General features: G+C 45.5%; 1 protein-coding gene across 3 annotated transcripts in view; it reads left to right on the top strand.

Annotated features, from left to right (window-relative positions):
• Positions 1-4,849: 4,849 nt before the first annotated feature.
• The window catches only part of LOC137348999 (zinc finger protein 239-like), a 27,389-nt gene continuing 15,987 nt past the window's right edge, over positions 4,850-16,251 (top strand). For 2 of the 3 annotated variants that reach the window (XM_068014253.1, XM_068014252.1), the window contains exons 1-2: positions 4,895-5,120; positions 5,493-7,476. In XM_068014253.1, coding sequence (XP_067870354.1) covers positions 6,129-6,491 — 363 coding nt within the window. In that variant the 5' untranslated portion in view covers positions 4,895-5,120; positions 5,493-6,128 and the 3' untranslated portion in view covers positions 6,492-7,476. The other variant, XM_068014254.1, reaches the window with a different exon arrangement.

Below are 16,251 nucleotides of genomic sequence, written 5' to 3'. Positions count from 1 at the left end.
CTCCGGAACGGCAAACGCGGGACCTGGAGGTTCTTATTCGGGGCTTGCGGCCTACACCTGGTGTTTTTGAAGCCTCCTTGCCCGCCCGCCGGCTCCATTCCTCCCCTCCCCTGCGCCTCGCCGACTCTCACCCACTGTAAAAGCGTTTCCAGCACTTGTACAGCTTTGATCAAAGTGACAGTGCGCATGCTCCAGACAGTCCAGCACCGCGCCTGTGCACTGTCCATCAGCAATTGCAAATACCATTTAAAAGAGTGTAGTGAGAAAGGAAATGCAGTGGATGATGGATTGCCAAACAGTTGTTTGATGAGGTGTTGGACAGGAGGCTTATTGATAAAATCACGGTATTATTGGACAAGTTCATTTTAGATGGAGTTTGCAGTAGGTGATGGACAGTGACAGTGCATTTACTGCTGGAGCCTGTGGACTGAACCTGCAAGGTAAGGCTGACTCAGATAAAACAGGGATCAGGAGACTGCAGAGAAAAGCAGCCTCAGTGCCCTCATCTTCTGGAAGAACCTGTAAACGGACTTGAAGTGACATGTACACTTGAAATTTCTGGTACAGTGAATTGTGATTCCGGATTATTCCTACTCTGTTCAATTTTTCTCCTGTATTCTTGTCATCTGATTTATGTCATCAAGTTTATCAAGATTTTAAGCGTTAAGAGAAATGGTGCGCGGTTTTAGTAAGCACAAGTCAGGGTGAGATTTAGATGAATTGACATAAAAACAATGTGGGAACATGAAACAATGTACAAACAATTCAAGGGCTAACGTAAGGGAATAACTGGGCAGACAGGGATTAGAAAAAGACAAGTCCCTCTCTTCAATAAATGAACTGGCAGAAGGGTTAGGACAGTTTCGGGGTATGGTTAATGCTGTCAACATTCAAAACAACACAGAGTATAAATGAACAATGATCTTAAAGAAAAACTTTTGCAGCATATAGGAAGGGAATGTGCTGAATCAGGTTCACAAGGATTAAATGATATATGTTTCCTATGTCAGACAGACAATCATATTATAATCTGGAACTCAGATGGAGATATGGATTGGTGTTAGGTGGGAGGATTTGGATCAGTGTATTACTCCAGGAAGCCTTGCAATCAGAGTGACATTATTTCCAAACTGATTCCTGTGATTCCATTGCTATCAGCCAGTGTAAGACTGATGGAAGTATTTAAAGTGGAGACCACAGGCATCTTGGGGGATGATATACACAAGGAATTTATGAACTGTCCAAGGAGATTATTGAAGGGAAAAGAAGGGATGTGGAAGGCACCAGACACTTCATGTTGTTCTGGGTGAAGTGGGGGGTGGTTGTTTTTTTAAAATTCATTCATGGGATGTGGTTGTCGCTAGCCAGGCCAGCATTTATTGCCCATCCCTAATTGCCCTAACTGAGTGGCTTGCTAGGCCATTTCAGAGGGCATGTAAGAGTCAACCACATTGCTGTGGGTCTGGAGTCACATGTAGGCCAGACCAGGTAAGGACAGCAGATTTCCTTCCTTAAAGGACATTAGTGAACCAGATGGGTTTTTACAACAATCGACAATGGTTTCATGGCCATCATTAGACTAGCTTTAATTCCAGATTTATTAATTGAATTCAAATTCCACCTTCTGCTGTGGTGGGATTTGAACCCACGTCCCCAGAGCAATACCCTGGGTCTCTGGGTTACTAGTCCAGTGACAATGCCAATATGTCAGGTTTTACACAGCACACGGTCAGCCTTTGGTTTCACCCTGGATGAAGAATCTCCAAATTGGACCATTCAAATCACTCAATGGGATTCTCAGAGGACCAACAACGTCTGCTCGGAGAGAGGAAGGTTTGTGTTACAGCTGATGAGAAGCAGTACAAACACACACGGGGACATATCTTATCCCATCGGGTGGACAACACTTTGCCTCACACTAACCAAGCTGACGAAAATTGGGACAAATAAATAAATCAGTGCCTGTAAGGGCCACAATGTTAGAAAAATTCAAATAAAAACCTCACCCTCCAGGGACTGCGAGCAGTTTTGACCATCCAATTCCTTTCCCCTTTCCCTGAACCTTAAATCTATATTGAACAGCATCTGGGACAGAGGCAACAACAAAAACAATAACATTGAATGGTTTATCACCACTCTGGGTGATCAGCCCCAGTGGGAGATAGTATACAATACAGGACAACATCCCAGGGTAATTACAGCCTCAACTTTCCTCTTGGTATTACAGATGATGTTAATTACCTTTATATTGATGGTCTGTTTGATGTCGAGAGCTCAGAGACAGGTTACAAGGAGAAAGAATAGAATGGAAATGTTTGCACTGACCAAGAGGTGGGGAATGCAGACAGAGGTAGGCCTGGTGGGGAAGACCCAAATAATTCTAATAACTTTATTAAATATTTCTCAATAGTAAAGACACTTACACAGATTAAAACGAAGAATCTGCAATAGAAACAGGTTCCAAAAGGTCACTTTGAGGATACGATTAGAACCTGTGAACAGATATTAATAGATTATTGATCTGAAAGGACAGACACAATGTGTTTTAGAGGCCGAGTCAGATGGTCAGGAGATGAAATGAATACAAATATGTTATTAAACCTATAACAAAGAGATGAGATATTCAGGTACAAACTGTAGAAAAAGCAATGAGAGTATTGCACTGACTCACTAAAGACGATTACATCATTTACAGGATGACTTAATAGATTAACATGTTCCATTTTAATAAAAAAGTAACCTGAATGTGTTGACATGTTAGCGAGACATTGGTAAAACCAAAAAAGATTCAATACACAAATGTTCAGAGCTCTTGACCTGCTCTAGCTTCGAGCAGACTAACCAGATTAGAATGATGCGCTCACAGCTCTTTCTGTTGAGTCCTCCCGTGAGTATCCAGTAATCACATGGTCTCAGTATGGAGTGGGTTGTGCAATAAAAAAAGCATTAAACCAATGTCTCCTTTTTTCCCACTTTACGAGTTTGTTTAAAGGGGTTCTGGATACAGATAATCCTGTTGGGGGGTAAATTGCTATCACCCTGTAACAAGCTGAAACAAATCCGAGGATCTCCAAAAAACACTGCATTCATTATCAGTGAATTTGTTTCCACACAGGAAGCAGGTGAATGGCCTCTCTCCACTTTGTATTTCAAGTTTTTGCAGATGTGATGACTGATTGAATCCTTTCCCAGACACACACACACAGATAAACGGTCTCTAAGCAGTATGAAGTTTAAATGACCAAGTGAATCCCTTCTCATGCACAGAGCAGTTGAAATGTCTCGCCCTGGTGTGAACTCGCTGGTGTGCACTGAGGTTGTGTGATCACCCGAACCTCTTCCCACAGTGAGAGCAACTGAACGGTCTCTCGTCAGAGTGAACTCTCTGGTGTCTAATCAGTTCTGTGGAGCTTTTAAAACCCTTCCCACAGTCACAGCATTTGTAAGGTCGCTCCTCAGGGTGAACTTGTATATGTGCCAGCAGGTTGGATAAAGCAGCGAATTGCTTCCTACACCTAGTGCAGGTGAATGGTCTCTCCCCAGTGTGAACTCACTGATGTGTCTAGAGGCTGGATACATTTGTAAATCCTTTCCCACATATGGGACAGATGAACATGCTGGCGATTCAGTAGGCCAGCTGATCCTGTGAATCCTTTCCCATACACGGAGCAAGCGAATGGCCTCTCCCCAGTGTGACCTCATTGATGGGTTTCCAGCTGGGATGGGTAATTGAATCCCTTCCCATAGTCCCCGTGGTGCAGGTGTCCTTGTGTCTCTCCAGGTTGGATGATCAGTTGAAGCCTTGTTCACACAAACACAACATGTATTTAGTTTCTCCCCACTGTGCATGGGGCAATGTATTTTTGGGCTGTGTAACTGGTTAAAGCTCTTTCCACAGACAGTTCACAGAATCACTCTCACTCGGGTGTGTGTATCTTGGTGCTTTTCCGCTCACGCTGATGTTTGAAATCTTGCCCCACATACAGGACAAACATTTCACCTTCTACATTCACACGATGATGATATTCAGGTCCTGATGAATCGAGTAACTGTCAGATATCCAATGAGAGAATCTAATCATCTCCCCTTGACATTCAACAGTATTACTATTGCTGAATCCCCCACTATCAACATCCGGGGGTTACCATTGACCAGAAACTGAACTGGAGTTGCCATATAAATACCGTGGCTACGAGAGCAGGTCAGATGGGTCCTGCAGCGAGTAAATCACCTCCTGACTCCCCAAAGCCTGTCCACCATCTACAAGGCACAAGTTAGGTGTGTGATGGAATACTCTCCACTTGCCTGGATGGGTGCAGCTCCAACAACACTCAAGATGCTCGACGCCATCCAGGACAAAGCAGCCCACTTGATTGGCACCCCATCCACAAACATTCAACTCCCTCCACCACCGACACACAGTGGCAGAAGTGTGTACCATCAACAAGATGCACTGCATCAAGGCTCCACAGACAGCACCTTCCAAAGTTGCAACCTTTACCACCTAGAAGGACAAGGGCAGCAGACGCTTGGGAAGACCACCATCCGCAAGTTCCCCACCAAGTCACACACTAGCCTGACTTGGAACAATATCACCGTTCCTTCACTATCACTGAATCAAAATCCTGCAACTCCCTTCCTAACAGCACTGTGGGTCTACCTACCCCAAATGAACTGTAGCGGTTCAAAAAGGCAGCTCACCACCACCTTCTCAAGATCAATTATGGAGGGGTAATAAACACTAGCCTGGCCAGTGACGCCCACATCCAACCAATAAAAAAAAAGGAGCCCAGTGCGCAGCGGCAGTGCTGGACTGTATCTGGAGCATGCGCAGTGTCACTTTGATCAGAGCTGTGCGAGTGCTGGAGGCGCTTCTGCAGCGGGTGAGAGTTGGCGGGGCGCAGGGGAGGAATGGAGCCGGCGGGTGGCGGGGAGGCTTCAGAAACACCTGGTGTAGGCCGCAAGCCCCGAGTAAGAACCACTAGGTCTCACTTTTCCTCCGCCGGGACGGGCCCGATGCAGCGGGATCACTGACGCGAGGAATTCGGGCGGATCAAGGAGGCGGAGCTTCCTCCCTCGGCGACAGGCCCGGGTTACCCAGGCAACCGGCCGCCATGTTGGTACGTTGGTGTGTTCAGGGAACGACGCATGCGCGGCCGTGTCGGTGATGTCACAGATAGTGGGGTGGGGCTTCAGGGTCCCAGTGACCAGGAGAAAAAATCATTGACTCATTGATTTGATTCTCACTCTGTACACAGGGGCTGGAGAACTGAACCCAGTCAGAGTAGAGGGAGGGAGAAAACTGGCAGTGGAGGAAAGAAATGTTGCAGATGATGCGATTCCTTTGGATTTCAGCACAGGGAGGAGGGAGAGTGTGTGGGATGGGGATTTACAGCTTTGGGGGAACAAGAGAGGAAAAAATGTTCCATAGAAACTCTTCTGAATTTCTATCCTGTACTGATAGTGATGACTTTTGTAAACTCCTTTTACAGGGGATTAGAAGGGGTGGATTTGTGAACTCAAACCAAACATCACGTCAGGATCTGAATATCATCAGCCTTTGAATGTGGAAGGAGAAATGTTTGTTCTGTGTGTGGGAAAATATTTCAAACGTCAGTGTGACAGGAAGAGCACCGAGACACAGACAGTGAGTGAGAGTGTTCCAGTGCACTGACTATGAGAAGAGGTTTAACTGTTTACACAGTCTGAAAATACATCACACCGTTCACAGTGGAGAGAAGCCATATACGTGTTGTGTGTGTGGACGAGGCTTCAACTGATCATCCAACCTGGAGAGACACAAGGACACCCACACCGTGGAGAAACCATGGAAATGTGGGGACTGTGGGAAGGGATTTAGTTGCCCATCCCTGCTGGAAACTCATCGCCGCAGTCACACTGGGGAGAGGCCATACACTTGCTCCATTTGTGGAAAAGGATTTAATCACGGGTCCAACCTGCTGAGACACCAGCGAGTTCACACTGGGGAGAGGCCGTTCACCTGCTGCGAGTGTGGAAAGGGATTCACTGAATCATCTCACCTTCTGACACACCGGCGAATTCACACTGGGGAGAGGCCATTCACCTGCTCCATATGTGAGAAGGGATTCATTAATTCATATCTCCTGATGATTCACCAGCGCATTCACACTGGGGAGAGGCCATTCACCTGCTCCGTGTGTGAGAAGGGATTCATTAATTCATCTGTCTTGCTGAAACACCAGCGCAGTCACACTGGAGAGAGGCCATTCACCTGCTCCGTGTGTGAGAAGGGATTCACTAAAGCATCCAACCTTTTGAGACACCAGCGAATTCACACCGGGGAGAAGCCGTTCACCTGCTTCGTTTGTGGGAAGGAATTCACTCAGTCATCTCACCTTCTGAGACACCAGCGCATTCACACTGGGGAGAGGCCGTTCACCTGCTCCATTTGTGGAGAGGGATTTAATCAATCATCCAATCTGCTGAAACACCAGCGAGTTCACAAGTGACTGCAGGGTTTGGATTCTGCTGTTGTTGCTGCTGTTAATTACATCTAGAATTGAATCCTGACTGGAAGCCTTTTTCCAGTTGGGTTTCCACCGGGCTCAGCACTAGGCCACTTACTTTTATGGTTATATATCAATGATTTAGACTTAAATGTAGGGGCGCTGATTAAGGTGATATCAACAATTGGTCATAAGGTTGATAGTAAAGGAAACTTGTGCTCCAGAACTTGCAGGAACACTAGCCAAGCTGTTCCAGTACAGTTATAACACTGGCATCTACCCGACAATGAGGAAAATTGCCCAGGTATGTCCTGACTCCCCAAAGCCTGTCCACTATCTGCAAGGCAGAAGTCAGGAGTGTGATGGAATACTCTCCACTTGCCTGGATGGGTGCAGCTCCAACAACACTCAAGAAGCTCAACATCGTCCAGGACAAAGCAGCCTGCTTGATTGGCACCCCATCCACAAGCATTCACTCCCTCCATCACCAAAGCACAGTGGCAGAAGTGTACAACATCGACAGGATGCGCTGCAGCAATGCAACAAGGCTCCTTAGACAGCACCTTCCAAACCTACGACCTCTACCACCTAGAAGGACAAGGGCAGCAGATGCATGGGAACACCACCACATGAAAGTTCCCCTCCAAGTCACACACCATCCTGACTTGGAACTATAATCACTTTTCCTTCACTGTCGCTGGGTCAAAATCCTGGAACTCCTTTCCTAACAGCACTGTGGGTATACCTACCCCACATGGACTGCAGCAGTTCAAAAGGCGGCTCACCACTACCTTCTCAAGGGCAATTAGGGATGGGCAATAAATGCTGGCCTGGCCAGCGACGCCCACATCCCATGAACGAATAAAAAGAAAAGAAATCTGAAGCCAACGGAAAGCTCTCAACGAATTAGTCAGTTGGGCAGAAAAGTGGTAAATGGAACTCAGTCTGGAGAAGTGTGATGTAATGCATTTTGGGGAGGACAAACAAGGTAAGGTAATGCACAGTGAATGGTAGGATCCTGCGAAGTGTAGATCATACTTATTTATTCTATTTGCACTATCAGTTCATCTGATTCGTTTTGAATTCGTGTAATCAGATTCAGAGCCTTTAGTTTTGTTCTTTTATTGTTTTTATAACCTCGAGCCTTATCTGCTGATTTACTGTCAGATAGATTTGGACTCACTGTCCCTTCCTGTCACAGTCGATTTATCTTTTCCCATATTAATACCTTTCTCTCTTGCCTTGTCTCTATCCTTTGTGCTGGACGTGATAGAGGTTTGGATCCTGCCATTGTGGCGGGAACTGTCCCACCAGAACGCTAAAAGGGAAGGGGAAGGTGTGTCTGAAAATGGCATCACACTGGAGGTGAGGGAACTGATGGAGGATGATGTGTTGAATGTGGATGCTGGTAAGGTGGAAGTTGAGGATAAGGGGAACCCTATAGTGCTTCTGAGAGATGGGGAAAGGGTTGAGAGCAAAATTGCGAGAAATGGAATGGAACAGGATAGAGAAGGCTTGAGGGAGTGGGTTAATAAACCCTGGGGCAATGCAGGCTTCACATACACCGAGTGTCGTCCCAGACCCCAATATAAAACAGGGAACATTATCCGATTTACAAACAGCCGATGCAGGTCTTAAACCCAGAATAAGAACCTTCCAGTCCTATGTTTGCATCTAACCCGTGGTGTACTTGCGATGGGAGTGTTTGATGCGACAGTGTAGAGGGAGCTTTACTCTGTATGTAGCCTATGCTGTATGGAGAATGCTTCAAGCAGACACCAGTTACTCAGAATTTCCCATTTCCATTTCCCTGATACTGACAACCATCACTACAGACCAAAGATGAGATAAACCCATCAGTTTCTCCTCAGTCACAGATCTGGAGGGACAGTGAGTGTCTGGAACATTTTTGTACAGTCTGCTCGATAAAAAGGTTTCCACCTTTTGGTGATGATTTGACTTTGAGATCCTCTAGTTATTGACTCACCGACCACTGGGAATACATTTTCCTCATTTACCTGATAAAGTTTTGGACCTCTCCCTTAGATCTCCAATGACCCTTTGTTCTAATGAAAAGAGCCCCAGTTTCTCTAATCGCTCCTGATAACTAAAGCCTCTCTTCCCTGGTATCATCTCAGTGAATCTCTTCTGCACCCCCTCCATGGCCTTAACATCCTTCCTGGTGTAAGATCCCAAAACTTCACCCAATATTCTAACTGCAGCCTAACCAATGATTTGTACAGGTTTACATGACCTCTGTCCTTTTGTACTCGACACCCCTAATTATAAAACCGAGGATCCCATTGTGCTTTTTAACCACTTTATCAACCTGTCCTCCCACTTTTAAAGATTTGAGTCTCTGAACCCTTTGTAGGGTTTTGAGATATTACCATCGCATGTTTAAAAAAACAGTGGCACAAATGTCTGATATAATTGTGTATTATGGGATAGAGAGGTTTAGTCCGAGTTAGAAACTCAAACGGCCGCCTCACTGCAGATAGGTCACCATGGCAACACTGACAAGACATTTCATTCCACAGAATCAGCTCATTGGAAACTGTAATCAGATCAGGAGAAAGAACCGGGTTTATCTGTTATTAACCACAATATAAATTTAAACCAGAGTGAGGAATAGATTAGACTATAATGTGTGATGTTTATCCCGATAATTGTGAAACTGTAAGAAATAACAGAATTAACAGTAGACAGGGTAGTTTAGAGATAATGAGAAAATTACTGAAGAAAAATAACTGCTGGGAACCACGAATGTGTCCTTATAAATCATAATTAGAGAAATTCCAGCTGGGATCTATCCCAGGTTACTGAGGGAAGCGAGAGAGGAAATAGCTGGGGCCTTAACAGATATCTTTGCAGCATCCTTAAACACGGGTGAGGTCCCGGAGGACTGGAGAATTGCTAATGTTGTCCCCTTGTTTAAGAAGGGTAGCAGGGATAATCCAGGTAATTATAGACCGGTGAGCCTGACGTCCGTGGTAGGGAAGCTGCTGGAGAAGATACTGAGGGATAGGATTTATTCCCATTTGGAAGAAAATGGGCTTATCAGTGATAGGCAACATGGTTTTGTGCAGGGAAGGTCATGTCTTACCAACTTAATAAAATTCTTTGAGGAAGTGACAAAGTTGATTGATGAGGGAAGGGCTGTAGATGTCATATACATGGACTTCAGTAAGGCGTTTGATAAGGTTCCCCATGGTAGGTTGATGGAGAAAGTGAAGTCGCATGGTGCCCAGGGTGTACTAGCTAGATGGATAAAGAACTGGCTGGGCAACAGGAGACAGAGAGTAGCAGTGAAAGGGAGTTTCTCAAAATGGAGACGTGTGACCAGTGGTGTTCCACAGGGATCCGTGCTGGGACCACTGTTGTTTGTGATATACATAAATGATTTGGAGGAAAGTATAGGTGGTCTGATTAGCAAGTTTGCAGACGACACTAAGATTGGTGGAGTAGCAGATAGTGAAGGGGACTGTCAGAGAATACAGCAGAATATAGATAGATTGGAGAGTTGGGCAGAGAAATGGCAGATGGAGTTCAATCCGGGCAAATGCGAGGTGATACATTTTGAAAGATCCAATTCAAGAGTGAACTATACAATAAATGGAAAAGTCCTGGGGAAAATTGATGTGCAGAGAGATTTGGGTGTTCAGGTCCATTGTTCCCTGAAGGTGGCAACGCAGGTCAATAGAGTGGTCAAGAAGGCATACGGCATGCTTTCCTTCATCGGACGGGGTATTGAGTACAAGAGTTAGCAGGTCATGTTACAGTTGTATAAGACTTTGGTTCGGCCACATTTGGAATACTGCGTGCAGTTCTGGTCGCCACATTACCAAAAGGATGTAGATGCTTTGGAGAGGGTGCAGAGGAGGTTCACCAAGATGTTGCCTGGTATGGAGGGCGCTAGCTATGAAGAGCGGTTGAGTAGATTAGGATTATTTTCATTAGAAAGACGGAGGTTGAGGGGGGAGCTGATTGAGGTGTACAAAATCATGAGAGGTTTAGGTTTAGAGATACAGCACTGAAACAGGCCCTTCGGCCCACCGAGTCTGTGCCGACCATCAACCACCCATTTATCCTAATCCTATACTAATCCCATATTCCTACCACATCCCCACCCGTCCCTATATTTCCCTACCACCTACCTATACTAGTGGCAATTTATAATGGCCAATTTACCTACCAACCTGCAAGTCTTTTGGCTTGTGGGAGGAAACCGGAGCACCCGGAGAAAACCCACACAGACACATGGAGAACTTGCAAACTCCGCACAGTCAGTACCCAGAATTGAACCCGGGTCGCTGGAGCTGTGAGGCTGCGGTGCTAGACAGGGTGGATAGCAAGAAGCTTTTTCCCAGAGTGGGGGATTCAATTACTAGGGGTCTCGAGTTCAAAGTGAGAGGGGAAAAGTTTAGGGGGGATATGCGTGGAAAGTTCTTTACGCAGAGGGTGGTGGGTGCCTGGAACGCGTTGCCAGCGGAGGTGGTAGACGCGGGCACGATAGCGTCTTTTAAGATGTATCTAGACAGATACATGAATGGGCAGGAAGCAAAGAGATACAGACCCTTAGAAAATAGGCGACAGGTTTAGATAGAGGATCTGGATCAGCGCAGGCTTGGAGGGCCGAAGGGCCTGTTCCTGTGCTGTAATTTTCTTTGTTCTTTTCCACACTTCCTACCAAAACCCAGCAGAGAAGACAAAGAGTCAGGGACTGGCGCTGGATCACTACAGGGTATAAAGGTGAGGGGATACTGCTGTAAGGGGGCAGTCAGGACTGGAGACACCGGAGAACAAGCTCAGGGCACCCGAGGTTCCATCCAGCGGGCTGACATCGTGTAAGTGACTGTGAACACACAGGACTTGCATGATTACTCTGATTGATGGATCAATATAAGATACTGTGGAGGACAGAGAATCTGTTCAATTTATGTTTCTTAATACAGTATTAAAGGTGCTAACACTGGACTCTCAAAACTGCGAATCAATAGGACAAGACATCAGCTAGAATTGTACATCTCTTTACTGTTCTGTTCCTCTACTCTTTTTGCACTTTTACCATTTAGTTTACATTTCCTCCCCTTTTTCTTCCTCCCAATACCTATTGTGTCACATTTTTCTGACATCGACCTGCTCCGTTTAGTAACCTGTGTATTCACACTGAAATCACTTACATTCCTCTTCAGTTTCCCACTCTCCCTGTTGTCAAGTCATCTGGAGATTTTGATCTTGTGCCTCATATACCCAAGACCAGATCATTTCTCTATATTGAGAAGAGCAATGTGTCTGCAAAGAGATATTATAGATAGGTTAAGTGAATGGGCAAACATTTGGCAGATGGAATGGGGCGGGGCTGGAGGACCGAGCTGGCGGGCGGTTCTCCAACCAGAGTGAGTGATGGGCGTGGCCTGTGGCACTGAGTGGGTGGGCTGAGCCTGGAGCTCCTTCATTGGACAGAAAAGGTGTTCAATGCTGAAAAGGCCAGAAGATTGGGACTATTTTGGAAACCAGCAGAGGATGAGTAAAAAAAAAAGAGGGAGAAATTAGAGTATGAGAGTAAACGAGCGAGAAACATTAAAAAAAGACAGGAAAAGCTTCTATATAAAAAGGGTGAGAAGCAAAAGTAAATGTTGGTCCCTTAGAGGATGAGACTGGGGAATTAATAATGGGGAAACAAGGAAATGGCAGAGACTTTAAACAAGTATTTTGTATCCGTCTTCACAGTAGAAGACACAAAAAGCATCCAACAAATAGCAGAAAATCAAGAGTTGAAAGGGAGGGGGGAACTTAAAACAATCACTATCACTAGAGAAAAAAGACTAGGAAAACTAATGGGACGAAAGGCTGAGATGTCCCCTGGACCTGATGGCTTGCATCATAGGGTCTGAAAAGAAGTGGCTGCATTGGTTTTAATCTTCCAAAATTCGCTAGATTCTGGGAAGGTCCCAGCAGATTGGAAAACCGCAAATGTAACCCCTCTATTCAAAAAGAGTGGCGGGGGAGTGGGTGGCGGGGGGTGGGGTGGGGTGGGGGGGTGGGGGGCGACAGAAAGGAGGAAACTGTAGGCCAGTTAGACTAACATGTCATTGGGAAAATGCTAGATCCATTAAGAAAGTAGTAGAAAGACACTTCGAAAATGATAATACAATCAAGCAGAGTAAACATGGTTTTATGAAAGGCAAATAGTGTTTGACAAACTTATTAGAGTTCTTTGAATATAAAGGGGAACCAGTAGATATAGTATATTTGGAATTCCAAAAGACATATGATAAGGTGCTACATAAAAGGTTACGACACAAGATAAGAGCTTGTGGTGTTGGGGGTAATATATATGAGCATGGATAGAGGATAGGCGAACTAACAGGAAAAGGAGAGTCAGGACAAATGGGACATTTTCAGGTTGGCAAACTATAACTAGTGGAGTGCCATAGGGATTAGTGCTGGGCCCTCAACTATTTACCATCGATATTAATGACTTGGATGGAGAGACCAAGTGTGTTGTAGCCAAATTTGTGGATGATACAAAGATAGATAGGAATGCAAGTTGTGAGGCCACAAAGTATCTGCAAAGAGATATAGATAGATTAGATTAGATTAGAGATACAGCACTGAAACAGGCCCTTCGGCCCACCGAGTCTGTGCCGAACATCAACCACCCATTTTATACTAATCCTACACTAATCCCATATTCCCAACAAACATCCCCACCTATCCCTATATTTCCCTACCACCTACCTATACTAGTGACAATTTATAATGGCCAATTTACCTATCAACCTGCAAGTCTTTTGGCTTGTGGGAGGAAACCGGAGCACCCGGAGAAAACCCACGCAGACACAGGGAGAACTTGCAAACTCCACACAGGCAGTACCCGGAATCGAACCCGGGTCCCTGGAGCTGTGAGGCGGCGGTGCTAACCACTGCGCCGCCCCAGGTTAAGTGAGTGGGCAAAAAATTGACAGAGTGTAATGGGGGAAAATATAAGGTTGTGCACTTTGGAAGAATAGAAAGGCAGAATATTATTTACATGGAGAGAGCTGCATTAGAGGGATCTGGGTGTCCTTGTACACAAATCACAACAAGTTAGCATGCAGGTTCAGCAAGTAATGAGGAAGACAAATGAAGTGTTGGCCTTTATTGCAAGGGGGATGGAGTACAAACGCAGGGAAGTCTTGCTGCAACTATACAGGCCATTGGTGAGACTGCACCTAGATTACTGTGGACAGTTTTGGTCTCTTTATTTAAGGGGTGATATACTCACACTGGAAGCCGTTCAGAGAAGGTTTGCTAGGCTGATTCCTGAGATGAAGGGGTTTTTATGAGGAAATGTTGAGCACGTTGGGCCTATACTGATTGAAGTTTTGAAGAATGGGAGGTGATCTTATTGAATTATTTAAGATTCTGAGGGGACTTGACAGGGTAGATGCTGAGAGGGTGTTTCCTCTCATGGGGAATCTAGAACGAGGGGGCACAATTTCAAACTAAAGGATCGCCCTTTTAAGACAGAAATGGGGAGAAATTTCTTCTCAGAGGGTTGTTAATCTTTGGAATTCTCTACTCAGGTAAACAGTGGAGGCTGGGTCATTGAAGATATTCAAGGTTGAGTTAGACACATTTTTGATCTATAAGGGAGTCAAACATTAGGGGGGCAGGTTGGAAAATGGAGTTGAGGTCACAACCAGATCAGCCATGATCTTATTGAATGGTGGTGCAGGCTAACCTTATTCGTCCGAGCTCATTTCACTCACTGGGCATTGTGAGCTGCCAGGCAAGGGGTGTGGAGGGAGTGGGTCAATAAATCCTGGGGGGAGCGGTTCCCGGGTTCACCCTGGCCGGAAAGCACAGTGTAAGCAGCAAACTCTGGGTGTAACAGCAAGTGCTGGGAACTCTCAAGGAGCATCTGTAAATGGAGGAGAAATGGGGACAGGTCAGGGAAACTCTGTAAATGGGGGAGACATGGAAACTGATCAGGGAGCATCTGTAAAATGGAGGAGAAATGGAAACTGGTCAGGGAGCATCTGGAAATGGAGGAGAAATGGGGACTGTACAACAGCGTAGGAGTAATTGATGACCTCAGAGAACTGGCAAATTATATAAAGGCATAGGTCAACAAAGATGCTGTGGCAGACATTTAAGGGGATATTTCAGAATACACAGAATAGATACATTCCAACAAGAAAGCAAAATTCCAAGAGGAGGTTCTACCATCTGTGGTTAACTAAAAAAATTAAAGATAGTATCAAACTTAAAGAAAAAGCATATAATTGCATAAAGATGGGTGGTAGGTCAGAAGATTGGACAGAGTATTAAAAACGGCAAAAGATGACTAAAATATTGATAAGGAGGGAAAAATTAGAGTACAAGAGAAAGCTAGCTAGAAATATGAAAGCAGACAGTAAGAGTTTCTATAGATATTTTAAAAAGAGTTCACAAAGTGAGTCTGGGGAACTTTTAAGGGAAAATAAGGAGATGGCAGATGAATTGAACAGGTGTTTTGCCTCAGTTTTCACTATAGAGGATACAAATAACATCCCTGAAATAGCTGCAAATCAGGAAATGGAAGGGTGATAGGAACTCAACAAAATTACAATCACAAGGGATGTGGTACTGAGCAAATTGTTGGAGCTGTGGGCTGACAAGTCGCCAGGTCCTGATGGACTTCTTCCTAGCGTCTTAAAAGAAGTGGCTATTGCGATAGTTGATGTATTGGTTTTAATTTTCCAAAATGCAAATAGTCGTTTGGTAGTATAGAACTTGAGCATTGCTGAAAATAGAGACATGTTGTCGAAGCTTTCGGGCTCGGGTTAGGTCGGGCCGAGTCCAGATCGAGTTGGGTCGGGTCGGGCCGGACACACACGGTAAGCGCTCTGCTGGTAAGTATTCAAAATAAAAAATAAAAAACTTACCTGAGCTGGGAGTCTGGGACAGAACTGAGTCTGCACAGTGAGCGAGTGATGTCATATGACGTCATCGCACATGCGCTGCAGCTTCTTGCAGGTTCAATGTCAGGAAGGTAAGTAAACGGATGGTCAGGTCGGGCTGTGTAGTGGCGGGGTAGGGTCAGGCTCAGGGCAAAATCGGAGGGAGTCGGGTCGGGCTCGGGTCCGCTGAGGTTCGGTCAGGTTCTTTTTCCTGACCTAAAGCAGGCCTCTATTGCAGAGTTCTCTGAGTGTTGTGGGGCTGGAGGAGGTTACAGATATAGTGAGGGGTGAGGCCTTGAAGGGATCTGAACCTGAGATGAGAATTTTAAAATGGAGGCATTGGTTGACCTGGAGCCATTGTAGGTCAGTGAGACAGTCGTGATGGATGAGTGGGACTTTGTGATGGTTGGGGTAAAAGGCAGCAGAGTTTGGATGAGCTCAAGTTTAAGCAGGATGGAGATCAGTGAGAAGAGCATTAGAATACACAAGCAGGCTGACAACACAGAAGCACTGGAGGGGTCAAGAGAGGTGGTGGTGAGGTAGAAATGGGTGTCATCAGTGTGCATGTGGAACGTGATGTCATATCTTCGGATGATGGCACCATGGGGTAGCAGATAGATGAGGGATAGAAGGAGCCATCGATAGATCCTTGGGAAACTCCAAAGGGGTGAGAAGAGAAGCCATTGCTGGAGATTCTTTGGCTCCGATTGGATAGATCTGAGTGGAGCCCAAATGAGGTCAGTCCCACTCAGCTGGACAGTGGAGAGAGGCGTTGGAGGATGGTGTGATCGACTGGGAGGTCAGGACGTATGAGGAGGGATAGTGTCCCACAG

The sequence above is a fragment of the Heterodontus francisci genome, chromosome 34, assembly GCF_036365525.1.
Source record: "Heterodontus francisci isolate sHetFra1 chromosome 34, sHetFra1.hap1, whole genome shotgun sequence".
Classification (NCBI taxonomy): Eukaryota; Metazoa; Chordata; class Chondrichthyes; order Heterodontiformes; family Heterodontidae; genus Heterodontus; species Heterodontus francisci.
Note: the sequence above shows the minus strand (reverse complement) of the source record. Positions and strands in the feature narration are given on the sequence as shown.